Here is a 17,333-nt window from a genome sequence, read left to right as displayed (position 1 = left end):
CGTCCCGAATTTCAGCCAATCTCATCTGGTCACCCTATTTTAAACAAAAATAATATTAGTTTCAGACTTTGCCATTACATGCTCAGGGAAGGGAGAGTGCTGGGTGAAAACACTGAGTTATTATGAATTAAGTATTTGTGACCTTGATCTCCACTTGAAGTGCTCATTTCAGGCCTATTTAATGCTGCACATTAGCTAGGGCCCAGCTGCTGTGCACAGAGTTTGGGCGTTGGGTGCAGCGAGGTGTCTCGGGTCACGTTTTCCTACCAGTTTGGCTCAGGGCCTCCTCTGTCACACACTACCTAATCTGACCTGAAGTCTCCTCTCCTGACTCCACATGGCTGCCATGTGCTCCGGGTGTGTTGCTGCTCCGCTCTTCTCTGTGTGACCCAAATAGGCACTCACGACGCGGGGGGGGGGGGCTGAAATGGAGTTAAAGCATCTTTTGCATTTTTAGTTTTAGATCCTGTCCACTGACTAAACAAAATGGGTCGAGGATTATTATTAACAGTGTGAAGGGCACTTTGCTGCTTTTAAAGCATGTTTGAAGTGTGCTCTCGTACATGAAAAGGGATTTAGGGCGACTAATCCTCATTTTCTGTGTCAAGCAACAAGAAGGCGGCAAATAGAGAGACAGGTGGCCGCCATCACTTCTTTGGAATTTGGATGTTTGCTCTGCTTCTACAAAACAAGTATTGTGAGTAAAAATGTCTTGCACACTTAGGTTTAGAATCCTTGTACCAATACTAATATCAAATACTGGTATATCTACTTTAAATCAACAAGAAAAACATTCAAGGTACATACATATCCAACAGAGTGAGAACCGCTTGCGCTCTGACACGACCACTGATAGCTACACACACATCCTAGACATCCTCTCATTCTCTTTTAAGGCATAATTGTCTCTTCTACAGAAGTTTCCCTGTCTGGGAAGAACAACGTAGCCCTACGGTTGTTCACACAAAACCCGTCTAATTACACTTAATTTCCCCCGAAGTCTACATTGCCTGCCCTGACATGAAATTTGTTTTGCGCTTGACTCAGTTCTCATTACAGCTCAAGTGAAGTTCTAGTAGGCTAGGCTACATAACTGACCCAGGATCTGCAAGATAATACAGTTTTATGAGAAGTGGGGTTTGAGATCTCGCGAGTTTTTGTGGTCTCCACTTGGCTGCTTGGTGTGTCAAAATAGCCTACCCCGCTCGTTCGCACATCCTTTCTCAGCTGACGCCGTCTGGGGCGGAGAGCGCAAAATAAGTCCTGTGGAGAGGTGAGTCTAAGCTACTGTTCCGACAATGTTTTTAAACACCATATTTATTTGCAACTCGCTGTTGTTTTCGAAACAAACTCTTTAATGTCAACCAGTGCTGATAAAGGCGAATCTCATCTGCTGGTTCTGAGCAGCCAGCGAGCGATATCTGGTCCTGGGGAGGAGGGCAGTGATTCGGAATATGCTTTCGTTCTAGCGGATTATATTCACTTTTAAATGAAGAAAGTAAACGCTAGCCCAATGTGGAACAGAGTGCTAAAGTGCATATAGATAGATTTGTTTTATGAGTTCACGTGTAACGGCGCTCTCGCCAGCTGCCCTCCCTGGTGATGGTGTCAAAGAGCTACATTGTGCGATTCGGTAGAATGTTGTGGTTGCTGCCGCACATGATGAATAGGTGTACAGTGCTCTAGCGGGCCAGGCGTGTAGCCTACCGAGTTATAAGAATATTAATTAGTAGTGTAATCATGTTGGGAATGTGATAGTTCACTGGCAGCAGTGTAATACCTAAGCTTAAGAAGGACAGCTTAATATCGTTATAGGAAACGGAAGTAATAGCCAGACTTAGGCTAGACCAACCGCTATTTTCGATGGAAATAATATGCCTTCATTCAAGTTCGTTTGCCCTCCGAAGAAAATGTGTTTCGTTCTCTAAAGAAATATGAACGCATAGTTGTATAGCTTGTATTTTAAATTGTGGTTGGTTAAAAAAGCTTTTAGGAAAGCTTTTTATGCGAGAGTTGATTTATCGAAACTCGTGGCTTTTATATCCAAGAGTTCGGAGAGCATAATAGTAAAGGGCCTAACGTCTGTTTTTCGCCCTGCCAAAACCTTTAGCCTACAATCCTGCAGTTCTTCTGGTCACTCGAGTCTCACAACTGGCCACTATTTTGTTTTCATCTCATTATGGTGTGAAGTAGGCTGCCATACTACTTCTGAGAGACACACTGTAGGCCTACTTTTTCCATTACGAATAGTGCCTGTTAACCTTTTTTCATACTTGCTGTTTTGCTACCCTACTGCAGGGGCCCAATCCACAAGCACACAATAAAGTGTATTGTGGAATATTATTCTGGTGTCCTGTGTCTCAAAATAAGCTCTCCCTGGAAATTGATGTTAAAATAGATTGTATGTGCACATTTGGATAGGGTAAATCACGATTTTTTAAGTGCTTACATAATTGCAAAAGGGTCCTCGACTGTTGTAGAAAGAAATAGCTGATCTTTAATGCAATATCTACATTGCCCATTATCAGCAACCATTAATCCAATATTCCAAAGGCACATTCTGTTTACCAATCTGATATCATTTTAAAAGGCTAACTGAGAAAACATTGGAGAACCCTTTTGCAATTATGTAAACGCATAATGTAATCTGAAAACTGCCGCACTGATTTAAAGAACAATACTACTGATCTCAGCTGGTATTCACCTGTCTATAATGGAGTGTGATATGAATTTCTAAGTGACCCCAAACTTTTTACCGGTACATACATACATACAAAATACAACAGACTTGTACACAGTCAAACACAGACGTTATTTTATTAATTGAACCTTTATCTGTAGGAAGGTTTACACATACTGTATGTATACTAGGGCTGTCACTTTACGTTCGAAAATCGATTGCACAATCGATTGGACCAACCAACACAAGTTTCGAAAACTAAAATAGGGAATCGATTTTAACCAAATATGTACACTATTAATTTTAAACGAATTAAACAAATGAAAAAGATAGATGTAACAAAACTCAGGAACAAGCAGAAAAATAACAAAGAATTCCGAAGTGCAGTAAGCATTGCGAAAGCTAAAAAGAAAATTCCCACCAATTTTACGCACCGGAAACAGCTTTTTCAATCGGCTGCTGTGCTGCTGGTTTTTTGCCAAAAAATTGAGGACAACGCGATCAACCTGTGCGACATGAGAGATACGAGTGATAGGCCCTAATAACTTGAGGAGTTCGATATGGAAGCACTTCGGGGTTTGGGTATATCAGACTATGGAGAAGGACAAAGCGGTATGCAAACTGTGCAGTCGTGAGTTCTACGTAGGCGAAATTTGTTTGACATTTCTAATTGTAAACGCAGCCACGTTGAAGCCTGCAGTAATGTTTTTCACTGATGTTATGGCAGTCTACTCTGCTTATTGTTTTTCGAGAATGTTGCATTCCTGTTTGTCATTGTGCACGAAACTTCACGCCATTGTGCGTCTTCAAGCGCCCCCTTTACGTTCGTCCTAATGCCTGTTAGTTGTTCGTGGATTGTCCTATATTTGGTGTTGAAAATTAAAACGTCTTTAGACATGAAAAATCGATTTTACAATCGATTCAATGAACAATTTTGTCTCAAGAATCGAACAGGATTTTTTCACAAAAGTGACAGCCCTAATGTATACATATGTCTTTACAGGTTATTTATAATTATATGATGATGATGATGATAATTCACATGCCCAAAGTGCATGTCTGACGTAGTATCACCATCTGGCAACAGAAAAAATGGCTACATTAGTAACACATGATGTTGATGCACTTCTGCTACAACAGAATGATTCATCGGAATCATGTCAAAATTAGACATGATGTCAAGATGTTGCTGATGTTGAATTGTGAAGGGATTGTTTATAGGTTGAAATGTGTCCAAGTGGTGATGCAGTGAATTGAAATATATCGCCAGATAAACAGGAAATGTGTTATAAAGTCACAATGAATTGGTTGATTTGGCTAAAACTTCACAAGTTCTTATTTATCATGGTAATGATCTAGCAACAGAAAGATTAACTATTTTACTGGTCTTAGCTGTACAATTCCTATACGTTTCATCAGATTTATGTGTGCATGTACATGGGAGCTCACAGACACCCCCAGAGTGTAGTGCTGTAGCTGCCTGACTGCGTTAGCTTCGTACTGACAGTACTCGAGAAACGGAGATCTGCTTATGTGAAAACAAGCCAGATTTCTCCTTTAAATGAATTTGTATTGCAATGTTATGTATAAGCATGTAACCAGGGAACTTCAAAGTCATCACATTTCATAAAAAATATTATTATTCACTGACTTTAAACATATAATAACCCCCTAGAGTGTTCATGGTATGCAAATTATGCAGTGTCTAAGTCATGACATCACAAAATTTTAAGGCAAAGTGGAATGTCTATAATCTACCCCAGTTCTGTCAATTAAAGCAAAATCCAGCAGGAATACACAAGGCACCAGACTATATTGAAAAATGCATGTTGTGGGCTACTAAAAGTAGGCCCTCATGTTCTATAACACACAGTAGGCTACATTCGGCATTGAAGTGTGTTAAACAGAGTTAACACTCCATAGACCAGAGGGTGAACTATACGTTTGCTCACAGCTCTGTGTTACTTTAGATGTTTAACTTGAAATCTTTTGTACATGGCCGTAAAATCTCCCTATTAATGTTGAATGGTTTTAAGAGACTGTCTTGTATCTTTCTCTGCTAAATTCCATGTGTGTCTATGTGTTTTCTAAAAACATCAAAAGGTAAAAGGCAGAATTGTCCATCTCAGGTTATGAAAGAGGGACTTTTAGGTGTCTGAAAATATCTACAGAACAACACAATTTGAGGTTATTGTGGCAAAGGACTTGGCCCTTACCACTGTAATTCTTGGTGGAAATGTTGTATAATGATCTAGCAGACACCAACATAGTGAGATAATAGCATATTTTCATGTGGTCTGAGTTGACATTTACCATGATCCACGCTACTTTAGAGATTACAATTGTTGAAACCCGGCAAAGGGAATGTGTCTCTGCTGTTTACACGGCTTACCATGCTGACGTGTAGTTTCTGATGTCACTGATAGTCATTTCTCGTTCTCTCTCTCTCTCTGTTGCTTCCCCATCCAGAGGTTGTAATGCTTTCCACTGGCTTGGGACCTGCTAACATGGAGCTAAGGTGAGGATGGACTACCCACCGCCAAAATCAGACAGAATGGGGAAATCCAGACTGTTTCGCATCTTTCTGATCCTGGGCTCCGTGTTCATGATCCTGTTGATCATCATCTACTGGGATGATGTGGGGGCGACCCACTTCTACCTGCACACCACCATATCCGGCCCACACACGTCCCGGCAGCCCCCGGAGGGTAACACCGATCCCAAGCCCAAGCCAGACACGGACAAAGAACCCTCTTTCCTGTCGGACATTGATGCCTTTGTCAACCAGTTCCTGATTGGCACCGCAGACCCCACCGAGCAGGTGAGAGGGGAGCCCCTTGCTGGCGACGCCAACCAGAACCAGTCCAACGAGTCCAAGTCCGATGAGAAGTTTGTTCCCAGACGCGAGTGGAAGATCCACTTGACTCCGATCACCCAGGAGCTAAAGCAAAGACAGGAGGACCGGAGACATATGGTCCGCGGTCTCTGCAGTGGCAACAGCACGCTCGACTTCCCCGGCAAGAACAGGACATTTGACGAAATCCCCAACAAGGAGCTGGACCACCTCATCGTGGACGACCGGCACGGGATCATCTACTGCTATGTGCCCAAGGTGGCGTGCACTAACTGGAAGCGCATCATGATCGTGCTGAGTGAGAGCCTGCTGGTGGACGGCGTGCCTTACCAGGACCCCCTGGACGTGCCCACCGAGCTCATCCACAACAGCAGCCTGCACTTCACCTTCAACAAGTTCTGGAAGCGCTACGGCAAGTTCTCACGCCACCTGATGAAGATAAAGCTCAAGAAGTACACCAAGTTCTTGTTCGTCCGTGACCCCTTCGTCCGGCTCATCTCCGCCTACCGGAACAAGTTCAAGCAGGAGAATGAGGAGTTCTACAAGAGGTTCGCTGTGGTCATGCTCAAGCGATTCGGAAATTACTCGGATCCCCCAGCGTCGGTCGTGGATGCGTTTGCTGCCGGCATCAGGCCAACTTTCTCCAACTTCATCCAGTACCTCCTGGACCCCAACACAGAGAAGGAGGCCCCCTTCAATGAGCACTGGAGACAGATGTACCGCCTGTGCCACCCATGCCAGATCAACTACGACTTTGTGGGGAAGCTGGAAACCCTGGATGACGATGCCGAGCACTTGCTAAGAATCCTGCGTGTGGACAATGTGGTCCAGTTCCCAACGAGCCATCGGAACCGAACGGTGACCAGCTGGGAGCAAGATTGGTTCTCCAACATTCCGTACGAGTCGCGGAGAGAACTCTACAAGCTCTACGAGGCTGACTTCAGATTGTTTGGATATGCAAAACCCGAGAAACTTTTACATGAGTGAAACAGTGCCCCATTTTAAGTATAGGAAATATGGGAAATATTGCAGTTTTAATGTCATTGTTATTGTACTGACTTTTCTTTCTTTTTTCTAATACCCCCTGAGGTTTTGTACAAGGGATGCTTTTATGGTTATGGTCATGGTTATGGGATTTGGCAGACACCTTTGTCCAAAGCGACACACAAATACAAAAACAAAAACATAATATTTAAAAAACAAGAAGTACACCAAGTACTTTTATTTGTGCTGTCTGGTCATCTTAGTGATTCAGATATTTCATTTTGCAATGCAAGGGTTTGAAAAGAGGACAGCATCAAAAACAGTAATGCTTTTTAATGGGTCCCAGCAACCTCAATGAGTTAGTCAACAAGGTAGCAAGCAGTGGAGGCTGTGGATTTTCATGTTAGAGTTTGTCCTCTGGTGTAAGAGATTTGTATTATTTTAATAAGTAAATGTATACAGTTGAGGCACTTTGTTCACAAGAGAAAGAAATATCTACTGTATATCAGCAGTATTTTCAAAAAGTCTAATGGTCTTTGCTGCTCACAGAGAGAATTAGGACAGCTTCTAAAAAGGGGAAACGTGCAACCAGTCAGTTGATGATTTTTATAAAACATGTTTATTTGAATGTTTGTTTTTTTTGTTCATTTTATATAATTCCCCTCTCACAACAGAGGAAGAATGAATGTGACTATTTGTGTGAATGTGTTACAAATGCAGCTATCTTGCATAGATTACATTTTTTTATCTTAGTTTGTACATATTTTTCTGTTTAAATGGCACAAGCATTCATCGTAGCAGTGATGTTATTTAGCATGCAGTGATGCAGATATACTTTGCTGCCTATCAGCATCAAAAGGAAATTCCTTTGTAGCAGATTATGTTTCTGAGGACGATTGTCAGGCCTCTTTTCCCTCTGCATCCATGCATCCTCCTCCTTTTTATCGTCATGTTCATTTGATTTAAGGCTCTCTTGCATTTGGAAGGAGCACTGTTAAACTGGCGGAGTTTGTTTGCTATATAGTCCTCTGCATGCCATAGATTTGAACGAAGCATGTTTGCCTTGCAGTCCTTGTCGACAAATGCAGACTAGAGGGAAATACAGTGCTTCCTAACTCAAACAGTCCAGTGGAGTTTTTAGTCTCTGTTAAATTAATAGGAATTAGGCTAATAGAAACGATATAAGACATCAGACAAATCATTTTAAGCACAAACCAGTATTTGGTTTTATAGCTGGTTACATTATACCTTTTCAGCAGCAGCAGAAAAACATTTTTTGCAGAGCAATGCTTCTTCTTGGGGCAGAACGATCCTAACAAGCATCTGTTAGTAGAGAGGTTAGATGCTGGGCACTTCATTATCCATTATCCTGCACTCCTTCTACACCTTTTGTTCTTCTCTTTTGAAAGATGCCATCAAAAAATTAACCTGATGCACTTTGCACAGAGGACTGTACGTTCTGTCCTTAACTCTGAGAGTGTGTGTGCATTTGTTTGATTTCTTTTGGCAGTTGTGTGTGTGTGTGTGTGTGTGTGTGTGTGTGTTTCCTGTATGGGTCCCTGTGATGCTTCGGTGGGTTGGGGTCAGAGGGCGAGTCAGCAGCAGGAAAGCTGGAGAGCATCCGTTGGGACGGGAAGGGAAGGGCAAGAGGGCTGGACGGATGTGTTATCTCTTCTGACCAGCTAGCCCCCAGGTCAGGGCTCACCTCTGGAGGAGAGGAGATTTCTGGTTAACACTGCACTGTTGCACCCACACTGTAACGGTGCCTTTTTAAAAGACAAGGGAAGTAACGTTTACACAGCAAAAAGCATAAAAGAAAAAGTATTTTTCTAAGTATGACTATATTTGTCTATGGGAAAAAGACTATTGTTTAGGAAATTGTTTGGGAAATATTTTAATGATGTATAGGATATTTGATGTATACTGTATGTTTATATTTGCTATATCTGGCCAAGATTATGGCTATAGGATGCTGAATCTTGTCAATGCATTTTTCTTTCCTTGTTGAAGTTTGGTTTGGTGCGGACAAAGCACATCCTTCTCCCATGTTCAGTAAAACAGAAGATGCTTAGTTCTATGTACTGTCCTTTGCCTATGTATTTTTGAATATGGTTGTGCAACAATACAAAACTTGACGTTATTTTGTTAAAGTTATGTGCCATAAGAACAAGATTATGAGCTACATGTGTTTATTTGTGACCTTTTTGATGCCTCTATCTAAACGGAAAAAAAGAGTAGAATGTCTCCTAACAGGACTAATTTCAGTCACAGTTGCATGTAATGTTTAGTTGCAGGGTAAATTATAGTGTTAGCTCAAAAAGGGATATCTTTGTGTATAGTTTTCCATCAGGTCTGAATAGTGAAAAAAAGTCAAGTGGACTGGTTTTAGGTCACAGTGATCAGTCCTTTATTTATTATTGTATTATTTAAACCATGTTCAGGCAGTTATATCAGAAAGGATGGGGTGGGCATGATGTAATATATTTTCATCATTTTCTCAGTTTTTCAGTTTCAGCCTTTGATAAGGTCTTGTCATGTGTGTTGCATATTTTGGTTCTCTGTCTGGGCATTAAAGTGACATGGTTAAAATATTAAGCTTTTTTTTTCGAAGAGTTCAATGGGAGTGTGTGGGTATACTGAACTGTACTGTACTGACAGCAGGACTTCAATTCAGTTGAAAAAGAGTAGACCACTAAAAATGACCGCTATAGATAATATAACCAGAAAAGGACACCCTTTTTATTTTCACTGAGCTGAGCCACAACTGAGCGTTATGTTCCTCCTGCAAACTGTGTGCAATGTATGGACATAGACTTTTGCTTGAGCACAATGACAGCTAGATGTCATATATCATTGTCTTGAATGTCATACACCTAAATATTGGGGTCTTTTTGATGTCACACACGCTAGTAAATGTCAGACACATTCAGGATCCAGAATAGCTGAATCAGAAAGATCCTCTTGTTCCACCTAGTGTCTTGGCCACTAGGTGGAACCAGTGCTCTAGTGTGTGCTTCATCTGTTTTGTAATGCTGGGGGTTTATTATGCTCTGTGGATAAGCTCCCTTCTTAATCCGCTATATCAATGCCACAAGTTTGCTGTATCTTGAATGTGCAGGCTCAGATTGGGTGGACAGAGTGACTGGTCTCCAAACCTCTGGACCCTTGTATTTTTAGAAGCGTCTCTGCTGAGATGCCATGTAATGTGACGGCACCCAATGTGCTCGAATAGACAGCTTTGTGAGGCGTGCTTCCCTTGGCTTTGGGGAAAAGGTCAGTGTTTGAACTAACTGTCTGTGGACAGACGCTACGATACCAGGATGTGCTTTCAAAGACGCCCCTCTTCAGTGTTCATGTTGAAACTCATGTTTCATGATTCATTCCTGCCAGACTGACATAGCTTAGCACTGAGGTAACTGCCTGCCTTTTTGTGTGGGGATTTTAGGTTGACATAAACATTTAGCGATCCATGTTTCAAAGGTATATTTCATTTAAAGAGTAAAACACTTAAGTTTAAACAGATGAATAGCCTCTCATGAATGCATATTACAGATCCATGAAATGGTTTATCTGAATCCACTAAATTTCCAGAAGGACAGTACGAGTATGCATATGCAGTGTCTGCCAGAGGGATTTCTAGCTATTAAGATTAGCCTGAGATTAAATGTTTGCTCCTATAGGGGCAACACATTATTTTCAAAAATATCAACATTCAGCAGTCAGTACTGACTGCTGAATGTTGATATTTTTGAAAATAATGATTATTGTTCATATCCAGGGTAGCTTTGCAAAACATTCAGCAATGGCAAATTCATTGCTGCCATGTGGGATTGTGATGGTCGGACAATTAGGTGTCAATCAAACTGGTTTTAATGGAAATGGGATGAATTATCCTTTAGGCTTACTACGAATTGTCTTTGTTCGAGCTTGTGTGATGTGTCCTGTAATTGTCTGCCTTCAGAATTCTCAGTGGCAGGCCCGGGCAGGCCGCATAAAACCAGAATGGAAATAAAAGCACAATACAGCCATCAGAGAGAAAAGCTATTACCTTGCAAAGTACCAGCACATTAATTTACAATGCTGGGATTGAGTGGACTCCATGAGCAGATGGTTCTCTGTTTATTCTTCTCTCACTATGATTGACATCTACATTTTCCCCAAACCTGTCTCTCGAAAACAGACTAGGCTACTTATCATTTATTTGGTAACCCATTGGAAATATGAGCTGGGTGATTGCATATGACAGTGTTGTCAAAGTCACTTTGGGTCTGTGACGTAACTCAGGTGGCCTGGCTCACCTGTCCATCTAGCAGAATGGGTATTATTTGGACTGGATTTGTGGGGTTATTATGAGTTGTGATTTTGCAGAGGGGAAGGCTGAAATTCTACTGTGAGTTTTTGACTTCTAAGTAAAGGCAGCTTTGCCTTTCTACCCTGATCATCCTGTCCCTTTGTATTAGATGTCTAATGTGATATAAATGTCAGGACCCTTAACTGATAGGCCGTAGGGCATATTGGGTAAAGCAATTGCACAGGGCAAATGAATGCAGTTAAGCAAAATGATGCATGTGTCAGCTACTTTAATTGAATAAGTATTGGCCTTGGATATCTGAGGAGGCATTGCATTGCTCATCTTGCCCTTTCCTCATAGCTTAAAAAATGAAGGCACTCAAAAGGTGTGTAGAAATAAAAGAAAATATCTCTCGGATTATGCTTCCACCTGATTTGAAATTATTGAGTCAGAAAAACTGATAACAAAACAACAAATGACAAGAGAGCAAAATGGAGTGACAGCCTCTTCTGTATGGTATCCATGCACCACTTCAGCCTATGCAGTGTGCTGCAGTGACTGAAAGGTTGAGTCACCTCTGGAGCTTGTTTCCATAAAGGATAACTTTAGAAAGACACTTTGAGTTATGTGGATACAAGTGTTGATCAGTTCAGTTCTACTCATCTGAACTACTCATCTGAACACATAACATGCTCTTTTGCTCTGTGTGAGATAAACTTGGTAATGATGTTGCATCAGCAGATGGTTTTTAAAAAGATTATGTGCAGTTTGATAATCCTTATCCACTCCTGGAAATAAACAGCCAGATTTTCATGTTTGGCTGTTAACACATCCATTTTAAAAGGGTAGCTGTGACAGGTTCACAGATTCACTCTTCAGCTGGTAGTGGTTGTTGACACTACAGCAATGTTATGTGGACATTGTCATAGCTATTTATTCACAACACTTCCAATAATAATTGTTAGCATTATACAGCCGTGTGTGTGTGTAGTTTATACTGTGCATACTGCAATTTGGTTGAATGGCTTTTATCCTTGCTGTCATCTGTGTTGTGGTTTTCAATCTAAAAATGTGAGAAAATGGACCATATGAGGTTGGAAATTATTCTGCCCGTGGTTGCAGTCAGATGCTTGTGACCTTTGCCCTGCTGCTTGGGGGTGTTCTGGTCAGCTGGCATGTCTCAATCCCAGGAAATGATCCAGTATTGGTGCAGATGTGTTTGGGCAGAGGGTCTCCTCTCCTGTCTGCGGCCACATCTGTGTGATGGGCGTCCTGTCATTGTTAAGACTGTTCTGCTGGGCAGAGAAGTGCCCTTTTGCTCTTCCAATTTTCCACTTTGTGACTGGGAAGTCTTGTTTATGCTCCAGTTTTTTTTAAGCTGACTTGGAATATTTAACGTCAATTTGAGAACCATGCTTGTTTGGTTTTCTACGAGCTGTGTGAATGTGTCTATGTTCTATAATAATATGTTGTAAAAATCATGAAAATGTGGTAGCTTTAGGCCTTCAAGCCCTTTTTGATCCTTCTGTCTCATTCTGTCCTATCCCTGCATCAGGTAGCTTAGTCAAAACAGAGGACATGTGCAAAGCATGTGTCTGAAGTGTTTTGTAACTGTTAACTGCAAGTTTGTGTTATGAGCCCGTATTGTCACCCATTGCCTCTTAGGAGAGATAATTAGGATATTGCTGAATTGAAAGACTGATGCATTCTACTAAAGTGAGCTCTGAAGGTATAATTATTGGGTGCTTTTTGGCTTTTCTTAACACTAATGAGGAGTGAAGAGCTGTATATCAAACAGTCTGCAGTCAGAAACTCAGTTGGACCACCGTCATATCAAAACACATGGAGGGGAGTTGGACCACCATCGTATCAAAACACATGGAGGGGAACTGAAATTGGAACACTGGACTCAAGAAGGGGAGACAAGTAAAGTCCTCTTCAAGACAGAGGGTCATTACAGCCCGTCCATGCTTCATTACAGCTTCATTACAGCCCGTCCATGCTTCATTACAGCTTCATTACAGCTTCATTACAGCTTCATTACAGCTTCATTACAGCCCGTCCATGCTTCATTACAGCTTCATTACAGCTTCATTACAGCTTCATTACAGCCCGTCCATGCTTCATTACAGCTTCATTACAGCTTCATTACAGCCCGTCCATGCTTTATTACAGCTTCATTACAGCTTCATTACAGCCCGTCCATGCTTCATTACAGCTTCATTACAGCTTCATTACAGCCCGTCCATGCTTTTGCTCTGCCTTGTTTCTGCAACATTACCATTGCCCTTTAGTCTTTATGTTGACAACATGGGATGAATTGCACCACATGTCAGATAATGTTTGATACAGATTGAATGCCTTAGAAGAGAGGAACTGGAGATGATGTATAGATCCTTTCAGTCTGTTCATGTTTCCAGCCAACACAGGTACTTTGAAATGAAAATGAATCGGACTTTAGCATAATGCTCTACAAAATGTAGACTTGTTTTTTGCGTTTTAGTTTGTCCCCAAGTTACCATTAGCTCCCTGTTGATTTCTATGCCACTGGAAATGCTTTGGGAACACACATGTTTGTTTATGCCATTGAAAGGGTTTATACACTCAGATGCTATGTCAAGTGATACAGACAAAACAGTGATACTCTGTTTTTGTTTTTAAATAAGGCACTGCATCTGAAATCTGAATTGATGCTTGAGGTTTCTGCTGTTCTTTGAAAGAATCTTACACCATCATCATAAATGTAATCTGATTACCTTTACAGATGTCTAACCCATAATAGACCAACAAGGTTGCATTTAACAGTCAAGCCAGTCTTTCAAGAGACCTAAACCCTGATTTCTGTACTTAGTAAAATATAAAATTCAACCAGAGGGAAATAACAGGAAGAGAAAGCCAGGGGATGGATTTAATATGGATTTTAAAGGTCTCTGTGTGTTGTTCACAGATCACACACAAACACACAAGTGCAAGCAAGCCCTCACTGTTTTGCCATTCTATACACCTTCTTCAATCTTTCTCCCTCATCATTGCTCCCTTAACACAGTGGAGAGCTGGTGGAGGTTATAACAGGGACTCTGGGGGGGACGGGGGGGGGACAGGGGACTGAGGAACGGGGAAGGACCCTGGAGTGCTCTCCTCAAGCTACTTATCCCCATGCAATAACTCATGCGGTCAACCACTCTGCAACAGTATTAGTATAAGTATATATACTCTTGATCCCATGAGGGAAATTTGGTCTCTGCATTTATCCCAATCCGTGAATTAGTGAAACACACTCAGCACACAGTGAAGCACACACTAATCCCGGCGCAGTGAGCTGCCTGCAACAACAGCGGCGCTCGGGGAGCAGTGAGGGGTTAGGTGCCTTGCTCAAGGGCACTTCAGCCGTGCCTACTGGTCGGGGTTCGAACCAGCAACCCTCCGGTTACTAGTCCAAAGCGCTAACCAGTAGGCCACTAGCCAGACCCTCCACAGTGCAACAGGGTGCAGAAAGGAGCCAAGCATGGGTTATTCATGTGTTGGGTTGCTCACTGCATGAGCAGCGGACATTTCCATGTCAGGGATGGTCTATAAGGTCTCCAGTGATTCATTATTTGACCTGGTTCAACCCTACATGTGATCTCAGCGTATACCTGGTGTTTGTGCCTTTTCTTTTTTTCATGTGTGTTGTCAAATTGCTGTTGTGCTAGAAACCCCTGTGGTGTTTTATCTGAAAAATGTCTAAAAACAATCCTAATCACAGGCCCTTTCAACCCATGGAATGAATATTTAGCTGTTTGATGGTCTCTCGCCTTGTCCCTGCTGCCTCATGTGCTATGTGAATGAATCGATCTCAAGACGTAATATCAGCAGTCACTCGGCTGGAAAGGGAACACAACACTGGGAGCTCCAACCGAGACATGGGGCATGATTATGTTGTCATTTTCCCCCACTTGGCCATGACAGAAAGTCTGTCCTGTTTCCACAGAGACAGCCAACAGCCTTGTGTCTAACGACCAAACCCCACCCCAGCACCCCCCGGCCCATCCCCGATACCACTCACCCTCTTCCCCCGCCATATACCACTGCGTCCTGGGAAATGGGAAATCAGGGTACATGGCGTGAACACGTCTGGGTAAAGGTTACTAGAGAAGCTGACGCTAAGCCACATGTCCTGCCTTGGAGACCATGTTGTCCCAAAAATTAGCTCCACGCACATTCCTCTAGCTAGCCTAACGGGTGATTCTCTTCTCTCCTCTACTGCCTGGTACTTCTGTAGGACTATGGCTCAATCACAACATGGTGCTTCTCCAAACAACTGTTTCTCCTCATGTACAATAAAAACAGTCCGATTTGTACACACGACAGGAATGGGTGATTCAATCAAAAGTATCCGAGTATTGAATTTCACAATATAATTGTATCGGTGGGCTAAAGGTGTGAAATTGCTCTTTTGGGGGTTGGATGTAGTTTGGTAGAGCAATCAAGCCATGGTTTTTATTTAGGCAGGCCAAAAGATTAAGGAAATGCCTTTCGCTCCTCTCAAGTGAACAGTGTATTCCTGGAAATACAATTTCCTCCAAAGTTTGATTGCAATCTTATTTTGTTACTGCCGAACAGCACGTATCCTGAATCCACAGCAGAGAGAATGTGTACAACCCTACTGAGAACAGTCCAAGGACAGCATTTCAAATCAAATTTGATACATTAAAGCAGGAAGTTATGATTATTTGTTGTGGTATCATGTAATTATACATTCAATCTGACCAACCTAAAGGAATGCATGACAGAGGATATGAGTAAATGTAAAACGTATTCATTTTACAATTGACTTTCTCTGGTTCCATTTTCTGGATCAATATGATGACTAAAAAGGCATTCCCATTGAGAAGAGTTAATTATAAGAATTGAAAAGAAGCAATCTACAAAAAAAGATGTTTTGTACAGGACTTAATGTTGACTTGCAAAACCACAAAATGTTCATCTGAAATGTTCATGTAGTCATTATTCACCAGATGACAAATGCCATGTTATTTCATATTTTCGTTCCGTATGTGTTGACACATACTGATGAGGTAGACAGGCTCTGGGCAGTTCTACAGCATCATATCCACCATCGTCGGAAGTTATATGGTAAATATGCAGCGTGTAGGTTGATGATTTTTGAAACAAAGGCAAGTCTTTATAAAGAATGTAGTGATCAGATAAAAGTAATTGAACAGCATGTTGCCAGTTCTGCTCCCAAACTGTGTTAATACATTTAAATGCACTCACTTCTCAGTGTACAGTAGCAAACATGCACGGAAAGCAGCTCACAAACTGGAAACACAACAAGAAGAAAGAAAGAAATGAAAGCAAAACAACAAGAAAAGCCTTGTTATATTTCACAAATAATTTGATTATGAGAAATGGAAGAAGCCTTTTTGAACATGACGAGATTTGAAACGCTCTACTAAATCATCAATTTTCTTCTGTAGGCCAAGAGCACATGGGAGATTAGAGCAACCCAACAGTGCAACTGAAATAAGCGACAAACATGAATAAATGAACAAATAAGCATCTTGTTCTCAGTAAGCTGCTGGAAATGTGGAAGACCAGGTATGCTTCCTCCACAGAGTTTTCCATTCGGTGCATGTCTTTGAGCTGCACCATGTGGTTGATCACATTCCTTTTCACAATTGACTGAATGGAGTATTCACTGAATGTGAAGGGAAAAAAAGCCCAGTGGGATTTTATTATACAGTAGGTGCATATCCCTCTCCTATTGCGTCCATCCAAAGCTCTTCCTGCTGCATACTCATTGTATATAACAGTGTATCCATTATACAAAAAAAAGCTTCTTTATTCTCTATGAAACACTTAATTTACTGAATGTTGCCGTGTAGGGAAATCAGGCACTGTTGTACTCCAAGGGCTTTTGTGTGCATTGCTGAGTACCTCTTGAGAGTTACGTGATGCTTTCATTTGGCTTTCCAAATCTGTGTAAATTGCATTAGTGCCAGTTATAAGATAATCAGAGATTATTTATGTAAATGTGCAGTCACATTTATATAAAAAATCTCTGGTTAACAGTTAACTTGAATTTCCCCTGGGGATCAATAAAATATCTATCTATCTATCTATCTATCTATCTATCTAACTGTGGCCCAGTCAAGCAAAATATACACAGATGAGGTGAGACTTGGTGATTAACAATTACTGCGTTTAACATGCTCTACCGTAAAATAGAGATGTGCATATCTAGAAAGGTGCAAAGGCTTTAAGGTGATTAATTGCTTCTCTGCTATTCCACTGACATTACCACATAACATTTTCAGAGTCACTTACTTTTTCCTGCCAATAGAACACCTCTATATATTATTTTGCCAAGCTGTTGAAGATTGCTATTTTTCTCATCCCTTGTCCCTCATCCCAGTTTACACATCGAGCTTTCATCATTTTTACTCTGCCTAAAACCATGGGAAATGGATTTTTTATCAAGATTAGTTGAGAGATTGGGTTGAAATTAAACCGTGCGGAAGTAAAAACACCATACAGAAATA

At 41.4% G+C, this 17,333-nt stretch overlaps 1 protein-coding gene across 2 annotated transcripts; it reads left to right on the top strand.

The window, feature by feature from the left end:
* Positions 1-216: 216 nt before the first annotated feature.
* On the top strand, positions 217-8,871 carry chst12a (carbohydrate (chondroitin 4) sulfotransferase 12a). Of its 2 annotated transcripts, XM_042085378.1 has the most exons (3): positions 217-357; positions 609-697; positions 5,150-8,871. In XM_042085378.1, the coding sequence occupies exon 3, from the start codon at positions 5,205-5,207 to the stop codon at positions 6,519-6,521; it is 1,317 nt and encodes a 438-aa protein (XP_041941312.1). In that variant the 5' UTR covers positions 217-357; positions 609-697; positions 5,150-5,204; the 3' UTR covers positions 6,522-8,871. The 2 variants fall into 2 exon arrangements, with proteins under 2 accessions (XP_041941312.1, XP_041941311.1); XM_042085377.1 differs by lacking the exons at positions 217-357; positions 609-697 and adding an exon at positions 1,163-1,273.
* The last annotated feature ends 8,462 nt before the right edge of the window (positions 8,872-17,333 follow it).

This window comes from Alosa sapidissima, chromosome 3 (assembly GCF_018492685.1).
Source record: "Alosa sapidissima isolate fAloSap1 chromosome 3, fAloSap1.pri, whole genome shotgun sequence".
In the NCBI taxonomy this organism is placed as follows: Eukaryota; Metazoa; Chordata; class Actinopteri; order Clupeiformes; family Clupeidae; genus Alosa; species Alosa sapidissima.
The sequence above is the reverse complement of the archived record's forward strand: the minus strand, read 5'-3'. Positions and strand labels throughout refer to the sequence as shown.